Raw genomic sequence first — 15,546 nt, forward strand, 5'->3', positions numbered from 1 at the left:
CAAATGATCAATTCATTTGATTTACTTTTGGCGGATTAAATGCAGCTACGGGAATACCTATCATTACAGAAGTAACAAGGAAGACATATGGAGCAGAGTATTCTTACTAAAACACTCCCACACCCTTCCTCGAATTTGTTTGGAAAAAAGTACATGTACTATTACACTAATTCGGTATAAATTTGAAAGCCTTATAGAATCAAGTTTATTAAAATCTTATTCAATTCTTTCTCAAAGAAGCAATGTTGTTAGTAATTCTTTTTATTCTTCTACTGACTGACTATTTAATTTTTCTTTTATTACCTTATTATATTTTCATACCCAAACTGTCCCCATAATCTTGCTGAATAGTAAGAATCTTCATAATGTCTTGAATGAGGGCTTGGAGCATCTATTCGTGGTAGACGATAAGGTGTAGAAGATTTTCCACCAATATCTGTTATATCAACTGTCATTACATCTTGAACACCAATAAAGGGTAGACGCTGCTTGCACCATCTGAAGTGAAACATTAGGCTAATTGTGAAAAAGAAATTACAAATGGAAATTTGTCATTGAAAAACTTCACACATGAATATTTTTATAAACATTTGAACAAAATTCATTTGTTTTGCAGTAAATTGTCTCTCAATACAGTTAGATCAAAACTTGTACGTGCTACTTCAAGATTCTACATTTTTAGTATCCTCTGCCCTTCTCCTTCATTAGATAATGATTATAAAACTATCTATGTCAGATATTATTATGTCAACAAAAAATGTGAACAAATGACAGAAAAATGGGTGACAGCAACAATATACACATTCATCCATTAAACTGGGCCATATTAAAAAATATATATAGAAATCATATACAGTATATCTGTAGATTTTGTTCATTTTTATAACCCAATAATGTGACAAGCCGTCTGTCTGCACCTACCAATAATTAATCTATAAAACCAATTTAACCCTGGATAAGACCTCACTTACTACATTGACTCTAACCTTAGTAAATGACCACAGGACACATCTGTCTCCAGCACCCATAATGAGAAAACAAAATATGCTGAATACAGATTTTCTTTAATTCCAACAATCGGTAGACTTTCATATCTCTAATCTTTTTAGTAGCCTACATTGCTTTAATTTATTGGTCAATAAAACTATAGACTTTAATTCATTAAAGCAGCACTCTGCCAGAATATTACTAATCATTTTTCATATTCAAATTCTTTAAAGCTGCACTCCATCAGAATAACTATAATCATTTTCATTATTCAAATTTTTTAAAGCTCTACACTCACGGGCGGACGGGCAGACCCATTTCGAAAGACTGAGGACAATAAAGTTTTATGGATCAATATAAGTTTTGGGGTATTTATGGATGATATGTACTGTGGTTGTACTACCTTAGTTCCAGTTAGTTCTATCCCTATTTCCCCATTTGATTTGCCGAGAAAGTTCATCTCGATTTTCCGACGTGGTTTCCCCTTGTCAGTGATGTAGGGCGGAGGGGCTGACAAGGACAGCTGTCTAGTCCTTCGGATGAGACGAAAAACCGAGGTCCCGTGTAAACATTGGAATGCACGTAAAAGATCCTTTGGCAGTTGGAATTCGATATAAGAGTAGGCGATAGTGCCGCTGCCCGGGCAAAATTTCCCTCATAGCACACTGTATGGCGTATGCCCGTCTTCATTAGCCCAGTATAGGAGCAGAACAGTAGGACGTTAAACCCCATTTCATTTAATTTCATTTCCATTTGATTTGCATACTAAAACACAACCTGGCATTTTTGCAGACCCAGTAAAAACTGAAACTTCTTCTTTCAAGCTGACAATTTGTAAAATTTTAGTACTTTGATTTGTTTGTTTGTGGTGGGAGCATATAAACAAAATAGAAACTTGTAGGGGATACTACGACTTTAATAAGTTAATAACTAGTCTATATAGGTGTATTGTACATGTATCTATGTACATATATATAGAGAATCTCCTACCAGTCTTCTTTGATATCAAAAAAGACGAGTAGGAGATTTTATTTATCACCCAATCCGTTCTTACATGCACAAATAGATAAATATAATTCTTTGCTGTAGATTTAACTTTTACTGAATATTATGGCGTAGTGATACATCATTTTTTGACAGCAATTCAACCATTGCAAAGTCCTTTATATTGACCCAGTGTTTCCATCAAGGTCAATTGAATAACAATAGTTCATTTTTAATATTAAAAAAAGTTACTTTTAATAAGAAATGAACTGTTCTTTGAAAATAAAAAAAAGTAGTTCCTTTTCAACTGACCAATCAAATTCATGTAAAGCGATATCTCCTAAGGAGATATCGCAGTAGATTATGAAATATATCACACAAATGATATCTACTGTAGAATGTATTATTGGGTGATAAACTTTACTACTTGTTTCCTGTTGTACAACAACCTACATGTATATCAACTTGTTTAATTATCTTAATACTTAACTTATTCAATTACCTTAAGGCGCTGATCATTATTTGCAATTTTTGGATAATAAACGTTTGTGTCTATATATAGTGTGCTCACAATGGGAGCAATGGCATTAATTCTGGAAATAATTATCATAAATTGTTGAAAATCTATTGGTATATGCATCTCATTGATCTACACAATTCATCTAAATCAGACAATAACTTAATTCCACATCAGTACTTACAAGATGATAAAAGGTTATCAAGGGCAATAACTCTGTACTTACGTAATTAACAGAAATTTAATAGACATCTCAGTCTTTTTTAAATTTGGCATCAAACTCAAATATAACAATGCCAAATAACAGATTATCTTTGGGCCAGGAACTGGGGCTGAAGCGCGACCCATCTTGTTGTTCTTGGAGATAAGATTCTTCGAAAAAGCCTTAGGATCCCACCAATTTAAGTACAAAGAACATGACACATGGAAGGCTTGTTCCTTTGACAATTGTGCATCAATGGTGTCATGATGCCAAGATGAATGCAATGATGTGGTTCCTGATCTATAGTATGCTCGATAAAAGATTTTTACTTTTGGTTCTTGTCTACATGTACATTGTATCTTAAATTTATTCTGAAGGACAGTTGAAGTACGGAGGGGAAATTGCTTTCTGACTATTAATTGATTTGTTTTTCCATAAACTGAAGGCACAGATAGAGAAGAAATGTAGTAGTAGAACAACTGGTGTTTTGTGCGGCTTCAATACAGTGGTAATAATGTATAAACATATCTATGACTTATAGCAGAAACCTTATCACTACTGACTGCCAGTAGATTCCATATTCTCTACAGCTGTAAAACATGTAGTCTGGCATTCTTTAAAGATTGCAATCTGTTCTCCAGATTTCACTAACAATCTAACTGGCCTTAATCTGTTTCAGTGAAGGCCATGATCTATTGAATTCCAATACACAATGGTATGGTATCTAAAGTGGTAAATAAATATCAAATGGTATCTACATATTAATTATGGTTGTATATGTCTACTATGTTGCATTTTGACACAGCAGCTGTGGATATTTACTACATATTTATCCTTTATACCAATGAAAGCTTGTGCACAGTGTGGATGCAACTTTGTTGGCCTGATGTATTGAATTACTTCTGTTTAATAGTCTAAATTCTTTTATCTAATGGGAGTGGAACAGAGACAGAGAGGAAAGATATTGTTGAGTTTTCATTCTGCATATGTAGCGAAACATCTTGATTGCCTATCGTCAAGCAAATCTATCCAATGTCTATCAAACCTACCATTTGCCAATGAAATTGACAATAGCCTACCAAAGCTAACCATTGCCTAGAAAAGTTCCCCATTTCTAATCAAATCTATTCCTATTGCCAATCAAATCTCCCAATTGACTGATTTGGAAGCTGGACACTTGGCACGAAAGAAACATCACCAGACCTTATTGTCAGACTGATATTTAGAGGATTTTCTATACACTTTACACACTTTGCATGTTTTATCTTTTTGAAAAGTATCGAGCAATCAAACGGATTATCTATACTTAGTCTAAGCAGAAAATATTCACAATCGATCTCAGTCAAGGTTTTGAAGTACCTGGTAGTGAAACTATACACTAAGTTTCATCACTCTACATCAGTTAGATTAAAGTTATCTTGTCCCACAGCACTGACTAATGAAATTGCTTAAATCTACTTAGCTTTAGCGGAAAATGTTAATCATTGAACTCAGTCAAGACATTCACCTTATGAACATCTATACGCAGTTTAAACATTCTACCTCAATTAAAAGAAGAGTTGTTAAGTTCCAAAGTCTTGACCAATCAAACTGCTTATCGCTACTTAGCCTAAGCAGAAAATTCTCATCATCACTCTCATCCAATTAGAACCATAGTTATCAGGTTCCAAAGTCTCAACCAATCAAATTGCTTATTTCTGCATAGCCTTAGTGGAAAATACACATGATTGAACACTATCGAGGCACTTACCTCAAATATGTCTACACCAAGTTTGAACATTCTACCGCAATTAGAAGGAGAGCTATTGTGTTCCATTCTCGACCAATCAGATTGAAGTCTCTGATTGGCCTATGCAGAAATACTCATCATTGAACTTAGTCAAGACATTCACCTTATGAACATCTACACCCAGTTTAAACATTTTACCTCAATTAAAAGAAGAGTTGTTAAGTTCCAAAGTCTTGACCAATCAAACTGCTTATCGCTACTTAGCCTAAGCAGAAAATTCTCATCATCGAACTTGGTCAAGGTATTGATATAATGAATCTATACTCTGAGTCCCATCACTCTCATCCAATTATAACCAAAGTTATCGGATTCCAAAGTCTCAACCAATCAAATTGCTTATCTCTGCTTAGCCTTAGTGGTAAATGCACATGATTGAACACTATCAAGGCATTCACCTAATATATGTCTACACCAAGTTTGAACATTCTACCTCAATTAGAAGGAAAGCTATTGTGTTCCAAAGTCTCAACCAATCAGATTGAAGTCTCTGATTAGCCTTAGCAGAAATGCTCATTATCGAACTTAGTCAAGGTATTGATATAATGTTATCATGTCCCAATGCATCAACCAATCAAATTGCTTATCTCTGCTTAGCCTCTGAACAGAAAATGCTCATATTCGATCTCCATCAAGGCATTCACCTAATAAACACCTACACCAAGTTTGAACATTTCAGCTCAATTAGAAGGAGAGTTAATATTGTAATATTGTGTTCCAAAAAGTGTGACGGACAAATGGAGGGACAGACCCATTTTAATAGTCCACTGCTTTCTTCGAACGGCTGGGACAAAAAAAAAAGTTCCAATGTTTTTTTTGCGGTCTACGTCAGGAATAGAACCTAGTCCAGCTTCCTAACCTCAAATTTGGCGCTGAAAGAGCCACCAGAACTTATATTATGTAATCTATAACATTCTTGTCTGGTTATTTGATATGAATGCAAAGTAAAATTAAATCATATTTTACAGAATGATAAAAAGACCTACACATATTTGAGCATCCGTCCCCTATAAGGGGTATCTGCTGACACCAATACATCTGGTATTCTCGGAGATGCCAGATTGTTCGTACTTCCAAATGAAACATGAAGATCAGGTAAACGTGCAGATGCCATATTAACTGAATTTAATGTCAAGATCAGCTGTAATTTCTGCTAAAGGCAGGCAAAAGAAAAAGTTTTTAAGGTCACAGAAGCAGCAGCTGTAATCAGAAGTCAAGACTCAAGAAGTCTTTACAAAAGTAGCTTAGAGATGTTTTAATCCAAACAAAACACTTAATGCAGATATATTTTCTTGCTAAATGTCAAATCGACTAGAACTACAATTAATATCTTCATCCACCGTCCAAATATTCTGTTATTATTTTTAATCCAAGAAAACAGAAATTATTCAAATTTATAGAACATCTACCCACTTTGGAAAATATCCTCTTAAAATAATTTGCCAAATTCTTGTATCGCTGTATTTTATTTCTGTTTTATATTAGCTATCAATTTGCTGCTCTATACAATAATGTTATTGATTTTTGGTTTGTAGTCGAGCATACGCAGACTGTTTAGATGTTGTCTAAGTGCCTTCCAGATGGTTTATTAATAAGTCCTCTACTTTTGACACAATCTTATCATTAAAAACACAAATTAATGATCACATTATTCAACGCAAAGGATTACTGCCTATAACCATCATCATCGAGGCGGCTTTCCTTAAATCACAGGGTAAACAGCATATATAATGCAGAGCTGCTTTTGCAACTTTTGCAAATTGCATACAAATTAAAATTACAAAGTATCTAAAACAAATTCACATTGTATATCTTTTCAGTCTTTTATCAAAATTGATATGAAGAAATTCACTACATACAAAATTTAAACTATTCAGTAACACAGTTTTTAAGTCTTCACAACACATGCTAAATGAAATATGAAGTCTTTATTTCTCTCAGTAACACAGATTATAATAATCTCTATTGTAGGTTTGATTAGCACTATGACAACCTTAAAGTAAGACTCTTTCAGTAGGTAAGTGTATTACATATAACTGTAAGATATAATTAACCTTGACATTGGGCAATAGAGAGCTCTCACTTGAAAAGTTTTCTAATCAGTAAAATTTGGGCATTTCCTTAACCAAAAATATCGTTTGCATTGTCTAAATTTATGATCCAATTTGTTAGTGTTTTTAACACAAAAACGTATAATCAAATTCTATTTGTGATAATCTAAGTAAAACATTTATAAAATAACTTCTTTTATGGAATGTAAACTGAGTGAGGTGCTAATTTCTCACCTATTTCATTTTATTGCTAGTCTATCAGGATTCGTAAATAAATATGACCATAACAAAACACAGCTGTATACTTAAAGATGGATTAATTCTGCCTATCGGAGGTCTTTACTTTTACTTTAAATGTTATATAAATTATTACTTAGAAATTTATTCACATGAGATGCCTATAAGTAACTCTCTCGGATTCCCAAAATTTAATTGGATTAGAACACCTACTATATTTTAAAATTTGGTGATAGAATAGATAATCGAGACTAAGTCTCGATTGTTAAGTACCGTTGCTATGATAATGAACAATCTACACTACAAACTTCAAACACTGATAAATTCAATCAGAATAAAGTAATTTGAATGAAAGTTTCAGTATATTCACTTTACATTTTCTATTTTTGACTATTATAGCAAGAACGGTCAGCTCTTTATCTAAATCTTACATAATGTATTTTTAAAGGGGCATTATGGGAGATTAGATAAAGAGTTGACAGTTAAAAAATAAATAATGCAAATAGGATATGCTGAAAATTTCAGTCAAATTTCTCCACTCTGAACCAAGATACATGTATTAGCTTTTGAATTTTAGGCTAGCCTCAATCGTCATTACTAAAGCCGGTACGATGAAAAACAAAGTCTTGATTATCCATTTTTACATTTAATTATTTTTCAATAAATGTATTGCAATCCGCTAAATATCATAGGGTAGCGATGGCATCAAGAGCTGATTATGGACTGGATAAGTAAATTAATGCCTAATAATTCAGATAACATTTCAGGCCTAAAGAAAGACCTGCTATAGGTAGATTTAGCTCTTGCAGAATGTATGTTTAATAAACATTAATTTAATAATAAATTTTTTCCTAGTCCCATCTGATTTGTTATTGTTTCCATACAGACATCTAGCTGGTACATTTCTGGTGTCACTTCCAGACTTTTAGGGCACAATATCTTAATTTTTCACAGCTCAATCCATATTAAAATGTGCTCAGATAGATTATATAATATTTAACTAACATTTGATTCAAACAGAATTAAAAGAGGCCCATCAAAAGGTTTCAGTGAATTTTATAGGTGGCTTACTTTGACCATAACCTGTGCAGAGAATACTGAATGTTGACAAATTTTCAGTTCTTCATATCTTTTTAAATACTGAACAGAATTTAAACCATTCCTTTCACACATCCAATGTTCACAACTCCAAGGCTTTAATGATCAGATTGACAATTAATGATTATTGCGATATATATGAACGTTAAAAAAATGGAAATAAACTTTTTCATCCGTGTTTCAAGTACTCTGACCTAATTCATATTTAAAGAACAATATTGATGTTAGCCATTAACACACATGTGATAGAACTGGTTAAACACGATCCAAATATAACTTCAATACAGAGATCATTGCTACGATAACAAAGATTTGGAGAAACGGAAGTGATGAAAGCAAAAGGAAAACACGAGTTATCCTTCTATATAACTGACTGAAGTAACGAGCAATAATAGATACACAGGCAAATTTCTGCTCACTAATAATTACTTCAAGGACCAAAGTTGTTATATGAGAATGTGAAAGGATATCTGATAATTCAAAAAAGTAATTGAATGTCACTAGATAAGGAAAAGGAGAAAAATAGAAATAGTCTGTACATTCCCTTGTTTTTATTCATTCTATTCTTAATAAAAACATGGTAATGCACAGAATTCTCTTTTCTAGTGACAGTCAATTTCTGTATATTGTTTGCTCTTTTGTGTTATTTGATATTTTATGTTTACAATATTATACTGTTAATTCCAGACATCCATCTTGATGTATTGAAGGAAAATGTAAATAACTAGATAACAGAAAAATAGAAATAGCCTGTACATTCCCTTGTTTTTATTCATTCTATACTTTTTTCGTTTTATCTAGTGAGTCAATTCAGTCAGTTATATAGAAGGATAACACAGGTTTTTCCTTTTGCTTTGGTCACTTCCATTTCTTCAAATCTTTGTTACGCATCTATGTTAGCAATGATCTCTGTGTTAAAATTATGTTTGGAACGTGTTTAGCCAGTTCTATCACAAATGTGATAATCGCTGACACCAATATTATCCTTTAAGTTTTTCTTAATGAGTACTGTATACATGGCCATATGAAGAGTAATATTTTAAATGTACATTAAGCAACAGCTAAATCTGCCAATTGTAGGTCTTTCTTGAGGCCTGAAATGTTATCTAAATTATTAATTAGACATTAAATTAACTTATCCAGACCATAATCAACTCTCGATGGCATCCTTAGCCTGCGATATTTACTGGATTAGAACCAGGTCTGCTGCTTCTGATTAAATAAAAAAATGGATAATTGAGACTATGTTTTTTTATCATACCGACTTTAGTAATGATGATCGAGCTAGGCCCAAAATTCAATCGCTAAATACTCTGTTCAGTGTGGATCAATTTGACTGAAATTTTCAGCAAATTCCCATTACGTTATCTAGTTTTTAAGAGCGTGTCCACGAGAAAACCATGCAGAAGGTGCTAAGGCTTCAATCACAGATTTTGACCAAATTTGGTTTATAAGTTGGGATAGTGACAAAACACATAAATGTGCAATATTAGATAAATCTTTCAATTCCTGACTGAGAAAATTGAAAAAACATTTTTCATATGGTGAAATTGCCAAAATCCATCTTTTCTCAAATACCAACTTTGGCAAGTCCTTACACCTTTACTATACGTAGCAGAAAGACCAAACTCACACAGTTTGTAGATGACTCAGTGCTGTTACCACAATATTAACTTCAGACGATTCTGGCGAACGAGATCTGTATACGGACTGGATATCAACGCCTGTCTAAATTCCCCATAGCTACTTCTTTCATGGGGTGGGTTTAAAAAATTTATGCTCACGTGAACAAGCAACCTCCCAACATTTGATACAAAAAATAAAAATGACCAGAATCGACTTGACAAAAACTAGATAAAGGAAACAATAACCCATGAAATTAATCTGTAATTTCCCTATTTTGGAGATAATTAACCGTAGTAGATAAAAAAAAACCTAACAATTTGTTTTCCTTTTCATTCATATGGTGTTTACTACCAGCCCTAAAATACATTAGTATCTGTTTTATAAAAATATCTTGAAAAAAATACTTTCAAAGGCCTGTAATCATTCATGGCTCATCTGGCGTCGACGGGAATTGGCTTCCGCAGTTGTCCACGAGCTTCCATTGGAGTATCGACATGCTCAATCTCAACAAACATATCCATTACTCTCAAATAGACATTATTTTAAATAAAATAATCCAACGAAAATGAAAAATTCACCGAGTTGCTTGTCCCAGGGCCCCAAGATCCATGTCGTGGGCCCTGTTCAGGGGGTCGCCTAGGGCCTCTCTTATTCTAAATCCGGCCCTGAAGGTGCAGCTGACGGTGCCCGAGAGCTGTAGCTACCATACTACACTGGTCAATGTCACCCACTTCGACGCAAGGCTTCATTGCCGTTAATATTTAAGCTTCCACATTTCTGTATTGTAGAAATCAGTGGATGTGTCCCAAAATGAATAGTGGAAACATGCTCTGAAATTAAACATTTTGTAGCCATTTTCGGTAACCTGTTTGAAAATAAAATCTTAAAGAGACAATACAACAAATGTTAAAGGGACAATACGACAATATCAAATATACAATAAATACAAATACACACTTATATAGAGTGCAACATGGTACAAATAATGGCTATGGATATGATGAAAATGTATAAAAGTCAAAAATTTTATTTCTCTAATTAAATTTGCAAAAAAATGTATCACAAAAGCTTATTTTAGCACTTTTCAATAAGCTGTATATTTTAAGTATGTTGCATTCCGGTCATTTTTTTTACACCTATGGATACTATGTGCTTAGCACTTCAAAACCATCCAAAGAAATTCTACTTGTGACCATGAAAGAAAAAGTTACAGTGTATCTTTTTCTGCACTATAACAAGTCCACACAAAATTAGTATGTACTGATTTTATTTTTTCAAATTAGTGCTGGGGTGGAAGTTGACTAGCCGCTTTATCAGACAGGATCAAAATTAGAAGGTTGCTATTCCACCATAGAATGCAGTCTGTGCTTAAAAAGGGTGATAAATACACATGTGAAAACCGCAAATTTACCCATAAAATGAATAATTCCCGTACAGTCCTTTAGAGCGACACCAGACTGTAACCACTTCAGCATGTTACCTCTTGCCCCTAGGGGGTGTCATACCATAAGTTTGATCAAAAACTTCCGACCCCCCATCTTAGCACTTTTTGCGATTTTTGCATGGTCTTCTCGCGGATACACTCTTAACTATTATAGTGAGAACTACCAGCTCTTAATCTAATCTCCCATAATGTATCTTTAACATAGTGGAAGAAACATTCTAGAACATTTACTGATCTATTTTGTGTTCACATTAGCAAGTTTACTATAAAATAACACATGTACACTGGTACATGTACTTCACACAAAGAATTCATCATATATGATCGAAATAAATAAGTGGCATGATATCGATGAATGTGATGATTTGAGGCACCATGTCACAGCAATCCGGAGTGATCAGAGATCGGATGTGACAGAGTCCACTGTAATCATAAAGATGGGTTGGCAGGTAATGAAACATACGCCCACAGCAGTTAAATTGTCCGGGCAGTCAAAAAGAGTTGTTGCATATTTTTTACTTTTGTCAGTAATGAAATATTTATAATACACTAAAATCTGATTAAGAGTAACAGCCCATTAAGTAATAATCAGAAAATCATTAGAATTTGTTTGACCCATGCTAATGTTTAGTATACAAAACTTTTAACATCATGGATTAACTGTTCATGTTATTAAAAATCACTGAAAATCAATATACTTGTTCGTCTCAAGACCTTAAACTCTGTGTATCAATCTAAAGTCAATCAAAACAATTATATGTAGGTGTAAACATGGGGTATGAACATAAAATCAATCAGATGATAACTATGGTCTCTAAAGCATCCACACGTGATCAAGGGCCATAACTCTGGCAGTAATTATTGGAAATAGCTGAAAATCAATAAGATTCTTCGTCTCATGACCTTAAACACTGTGTATAAGTTTCAGGGGCTGGGGGGTTGGATGGCCGAATGGTTAGCATGTGCGCGCTGTATCATAAGTTCTGTCATTGAGTCTGTCCAGCCTCATGGGTTTTCTCCGGGTCCTTCGGTTTCCTCCAACTGCTAAAGACCCCTACACGCAAGCAAATTATTAAAATAAAATTGAACCATATGTTAATCCCGAAATGACCTAGTTTGTGTCGAGTGGACGTTAAACCCCATTTCTCTCTCTCTCTCTCTCTCTCTCTCTCTCTCTCTCTCTCTCGAGTGTCCACAAGATTTTTCAAAGTGATCAAGGGACATAACTCTGGCAGTAGTTATCGTTGAAAATCAATAGGCTTCTTTATCTTATGACCTTAAACACTGTGTATAAATTTAAAGTCAATCAGGTATTAACTTTAGCCTCTAGAGCTGTACTGACTGACGGACGGACAGTGGCGATGACAATATACGACCAAATTGAATTTTGGTCGTATAAAAATAAATTGCAAACATGGTTGATATCTAAAAAAAATTGATCTTTGAGCATAAATAATTATATTTTATACATGATTAAAGATTATTACTGACAGTATTCTATATACTAGAAGGTATTATAATATATACAAATAGACTCTACAGCTGTACCGACTGACGGACGGACGGTGGCGATGACAATATACGACCAAATTGAATTTTGGGTGTATAAAAATAAATTGCAAACATGGTTGATATCTAAAAAAAATTGATCTTTGAGCATAAATAATTATATTTTATACATGATTAAACATTATTACTGACAGTATTCTATATACTAGAAGGTATTATAATATATACAAATAAAAAATGATCTTAGTTCAGAAAATCACTGAACCATACAAAAAATGTCTATAATCTTATATTCTGTTGCACTGAATGGCCTTTTAGTTAATTTATAATTAGAATCATAAAGATCATTGTCTACTGTATAAATATTTAAATGTAGCTAACGTCTAAAGATTCCTTAAAGGGACAAGTGCATGTTTTTATCATCTTGATTCCAAATTTCTGATTGAATTCTAAAATTTAAGGAGCACTTCCAGATATATTTTGGATTCCATGTGTTAATTGTTGTCCCACATTTCATCCTTTTAAGTGCATGGATAATATGTCTATACACTTTATACACCTTGTGCCTGGGTCATTCCAGCCACCATGTCATTTAAGAGTTATAAGGGTTTTGTTTACAAGGCAAGGCACACTTACATCTACTAGAGAGAGTTTCAAGTCTACTTGACACAGACTAATTAAATTCTGAGACTAACATATGGTACAATTTTATTTCACTAATTTGCTAGCTAGCTGGTGGTGTCTCTTAGCAGTGGGAGGAACCACTTGATGACAGATCCTATGATCTAAAGTGCATACATTAGACCATTACCACCCACCCCCGAATAATAGAAGATACATGTAGTTGTAACTGGGCATAACAGGTGGTGTGATTAAATCTCTCAATAACGTAAATAAGCTGTTTTATACTAAATTGTGTACATGGAAAATGAGGATACAAGTTGGTTGGGGCACATTTAAAGAGACAAATTATCACATTCAACTAAAATATAAATGCTATATTAACCTTATATAATTTTTATAATTAACCTTATATTATTAATGTTCTAGGCACTGACCAGTGGCCGACTTATATTTATATAGAATGAAGCGACTTGCATAATTAATGTGTAAGCCTCATATGGATACAGGTATGAAGAATCTATATTGTAGATCCATTTCAGTGTTAATCTTACTTGAACACATGTGATCACCAGAAATTGAAAATTATTTTATTTTTTTACTGAATGCTATAAATCATGAAAACGTTAATGCTTCTTTAAGAGCCTTAATCCCTAACTCAAAATTAATTCATGACAATGAAATTCGGTTAGGCCTACACTGGAGGTCTTTTAAGAATACAATAGTGATATAGACTATAGACTAAAATGTATACTATTACCGTTTTGTTACTACATGTGAGTGCTATTATTTCAACAAACAATAACTTAGTATACATTTATCTATATGACATGTACAAACATAACATGTACTTGAATCATTTAGCCAACTTGTTTAGAGGGTATTTAAATGAGAGAGAGAGAGAGAGAGAGAGAGAGAGAGAGAGGTGGGTTCTGTTGGGGAGACTAATCTCTGTGGTACAAGTTAGAAAGATCAAACAAACTATTATGTACCTTAGCAGATTAGCAATTCATGCAACTAAATCTTCAGTCATATTTAATTTTATAAAAAGGACTCTTGTTCCATTTGAAGATCCAAACAAATAAACCTTTTTTTCAAACTGACCACCATAAATATTTGAAGACATAATAATTATAAACAATTTTTGATGTTGGGTTTTGAATTTCAGATTTTATACCAAGCACTTATAAACACATGAACTATTATTTGACTGAATGTCAGTGAATGTATTAATTCCTTACAAATTTTCTTTAGCCTAAACCTTCCCATAGAAGCTGTAAACAGTAGCCTACCATAATAAATGTATAACAATAAATAAGTTATGAAGTCGACAACCAGTCGGGGATTAACCATTAAGCACATTATGAATTTTTCTATTAAGTCTGTATTTCTGTTCAGCGGGTATTACTCCATTTTCTATCAAAATATAGACGAAATTATCATGCTTCTAATTTTACCACTAATATCCATTTTTAGTTAATACAAAAAAAAAATGAATTTGGGGAAAAAATGGATTTTAATACTAATAGTAAAAATTTTTGATTTTAGAAGAAGAGTTATTAAATCTAATTAAAATATTAATACTATTACAATAATGATGGGTTAATGATATATTTCAAACTTGGGAATACAACAAGTTTGGAATCTGGCATAAATATAACTTTTGTTTTATTTCAAAAGATTGAAATTTATTTAATTTATTTTATCATCTGTTCTGCATGGGGGTTTCATTGTCCAATGGCTAGTACACTTTCCATTTCACATAATAATATACACTATTCTTAAACTGATACAAATTTACCCTTCTAATAATACACAATCATTAAAAATATAATTTATATACGGTACCAGTAGGGTTAATAGACTGTTAAACAGAATAATTAATTAAATAACCTCATCTTCCAAATGGTGAATAAAGTTAATTATAAATAAAACTATTTATCACATTTAATTCTGTGCTGTATTTTATGTTATAAAGATATAAACTGAAATCTTTTCATTTATTTACCTTTTTCTTTTTTACTTTGTTGGCACATTTATTTCATTTTTTTTAAAAAAAAATATGAATATAGAAATGAATAAAAAATAAACATAAGTTCTTTTTACCTTTTTCTTTTATTAAGTTTGACATTTGGCATCATAAACATTTAATTAACGCATTTCAATCATGGTTGCGTCCTTCTAATCTACTTTTTAATACTATTTCTATCCGTTAGTTGTTAACGCCAATCTGTCACACCAAATATTGACGTGCGCCATTTTGAAGTCCCGTTTGATCACGTGCTTTGGTATTTGAACATTTATTTTAAAGGGACACTTTGCTCAAACAAGAATCATCCCATTCTACTTTTTTGTTGGGTTTTTTTTTGTCAAGAATGTGTTTTACTTTACTGTATTTTTTTGTCAAGAATGTGTTTTACTTTATTGTATTTCTTGCTGAATTTAGCCTGACAAAGACAAGATGAAATTACTTTATTCTAAATT

At 32.7% G+C, this 15,546-nt stretch overlaps 1 protein-coding gene across 2 annotated transcripts in view; it reads right to left on the reverse strand.

The window, feature by feature from the left end:
• Positions 1 to 15,327, reverse strand: part of LOC126831480 (uncharacterized) — a 29,600-nt gene extending 14,273 nt beyond the window's left edge. The window contains exons 1-2 of one of the 2 annotated variants that reach the window (XM_050561999.2): positions 15,169 to 15,327; positions 304 to 498 (exon numbers count right to left, since the gene is read on the reverse strand). In XM_050561999.2, coding sequence (XP_050417956.1) covers positions 304 to 498; positions 15,169 to 15,209 — 236 coding nt within the window. In that variant the 5' untranslated portion in view covers positions 15,210 to 15,327. Of the gene's footprint in view, positions 1 to 303; positions 499 to 5,462; positions 5,735 to 15,168 lie in introns of those variants that run through there. The other variant, XM_050561998.2, reaches the window with a different exon arrangement.
• Between the last annotated feature and the right edge of the window lie 219 nt (positions 15,328 to 15,546).

The sequence above is a fragment of the Patella vulgata genome, chromosome 9, assembly GCF_932274485.2.
Source record: "Patella vulgata chromosome 9, xgPatVulg1.2, whole genome shotgun sequence".
In the NCBI taxonomy this organism is placed as follows: Eukaryota; Metazoa; Mollusca; class Gastropoda; family Patellidae; genus Patella; species Patella vulgata.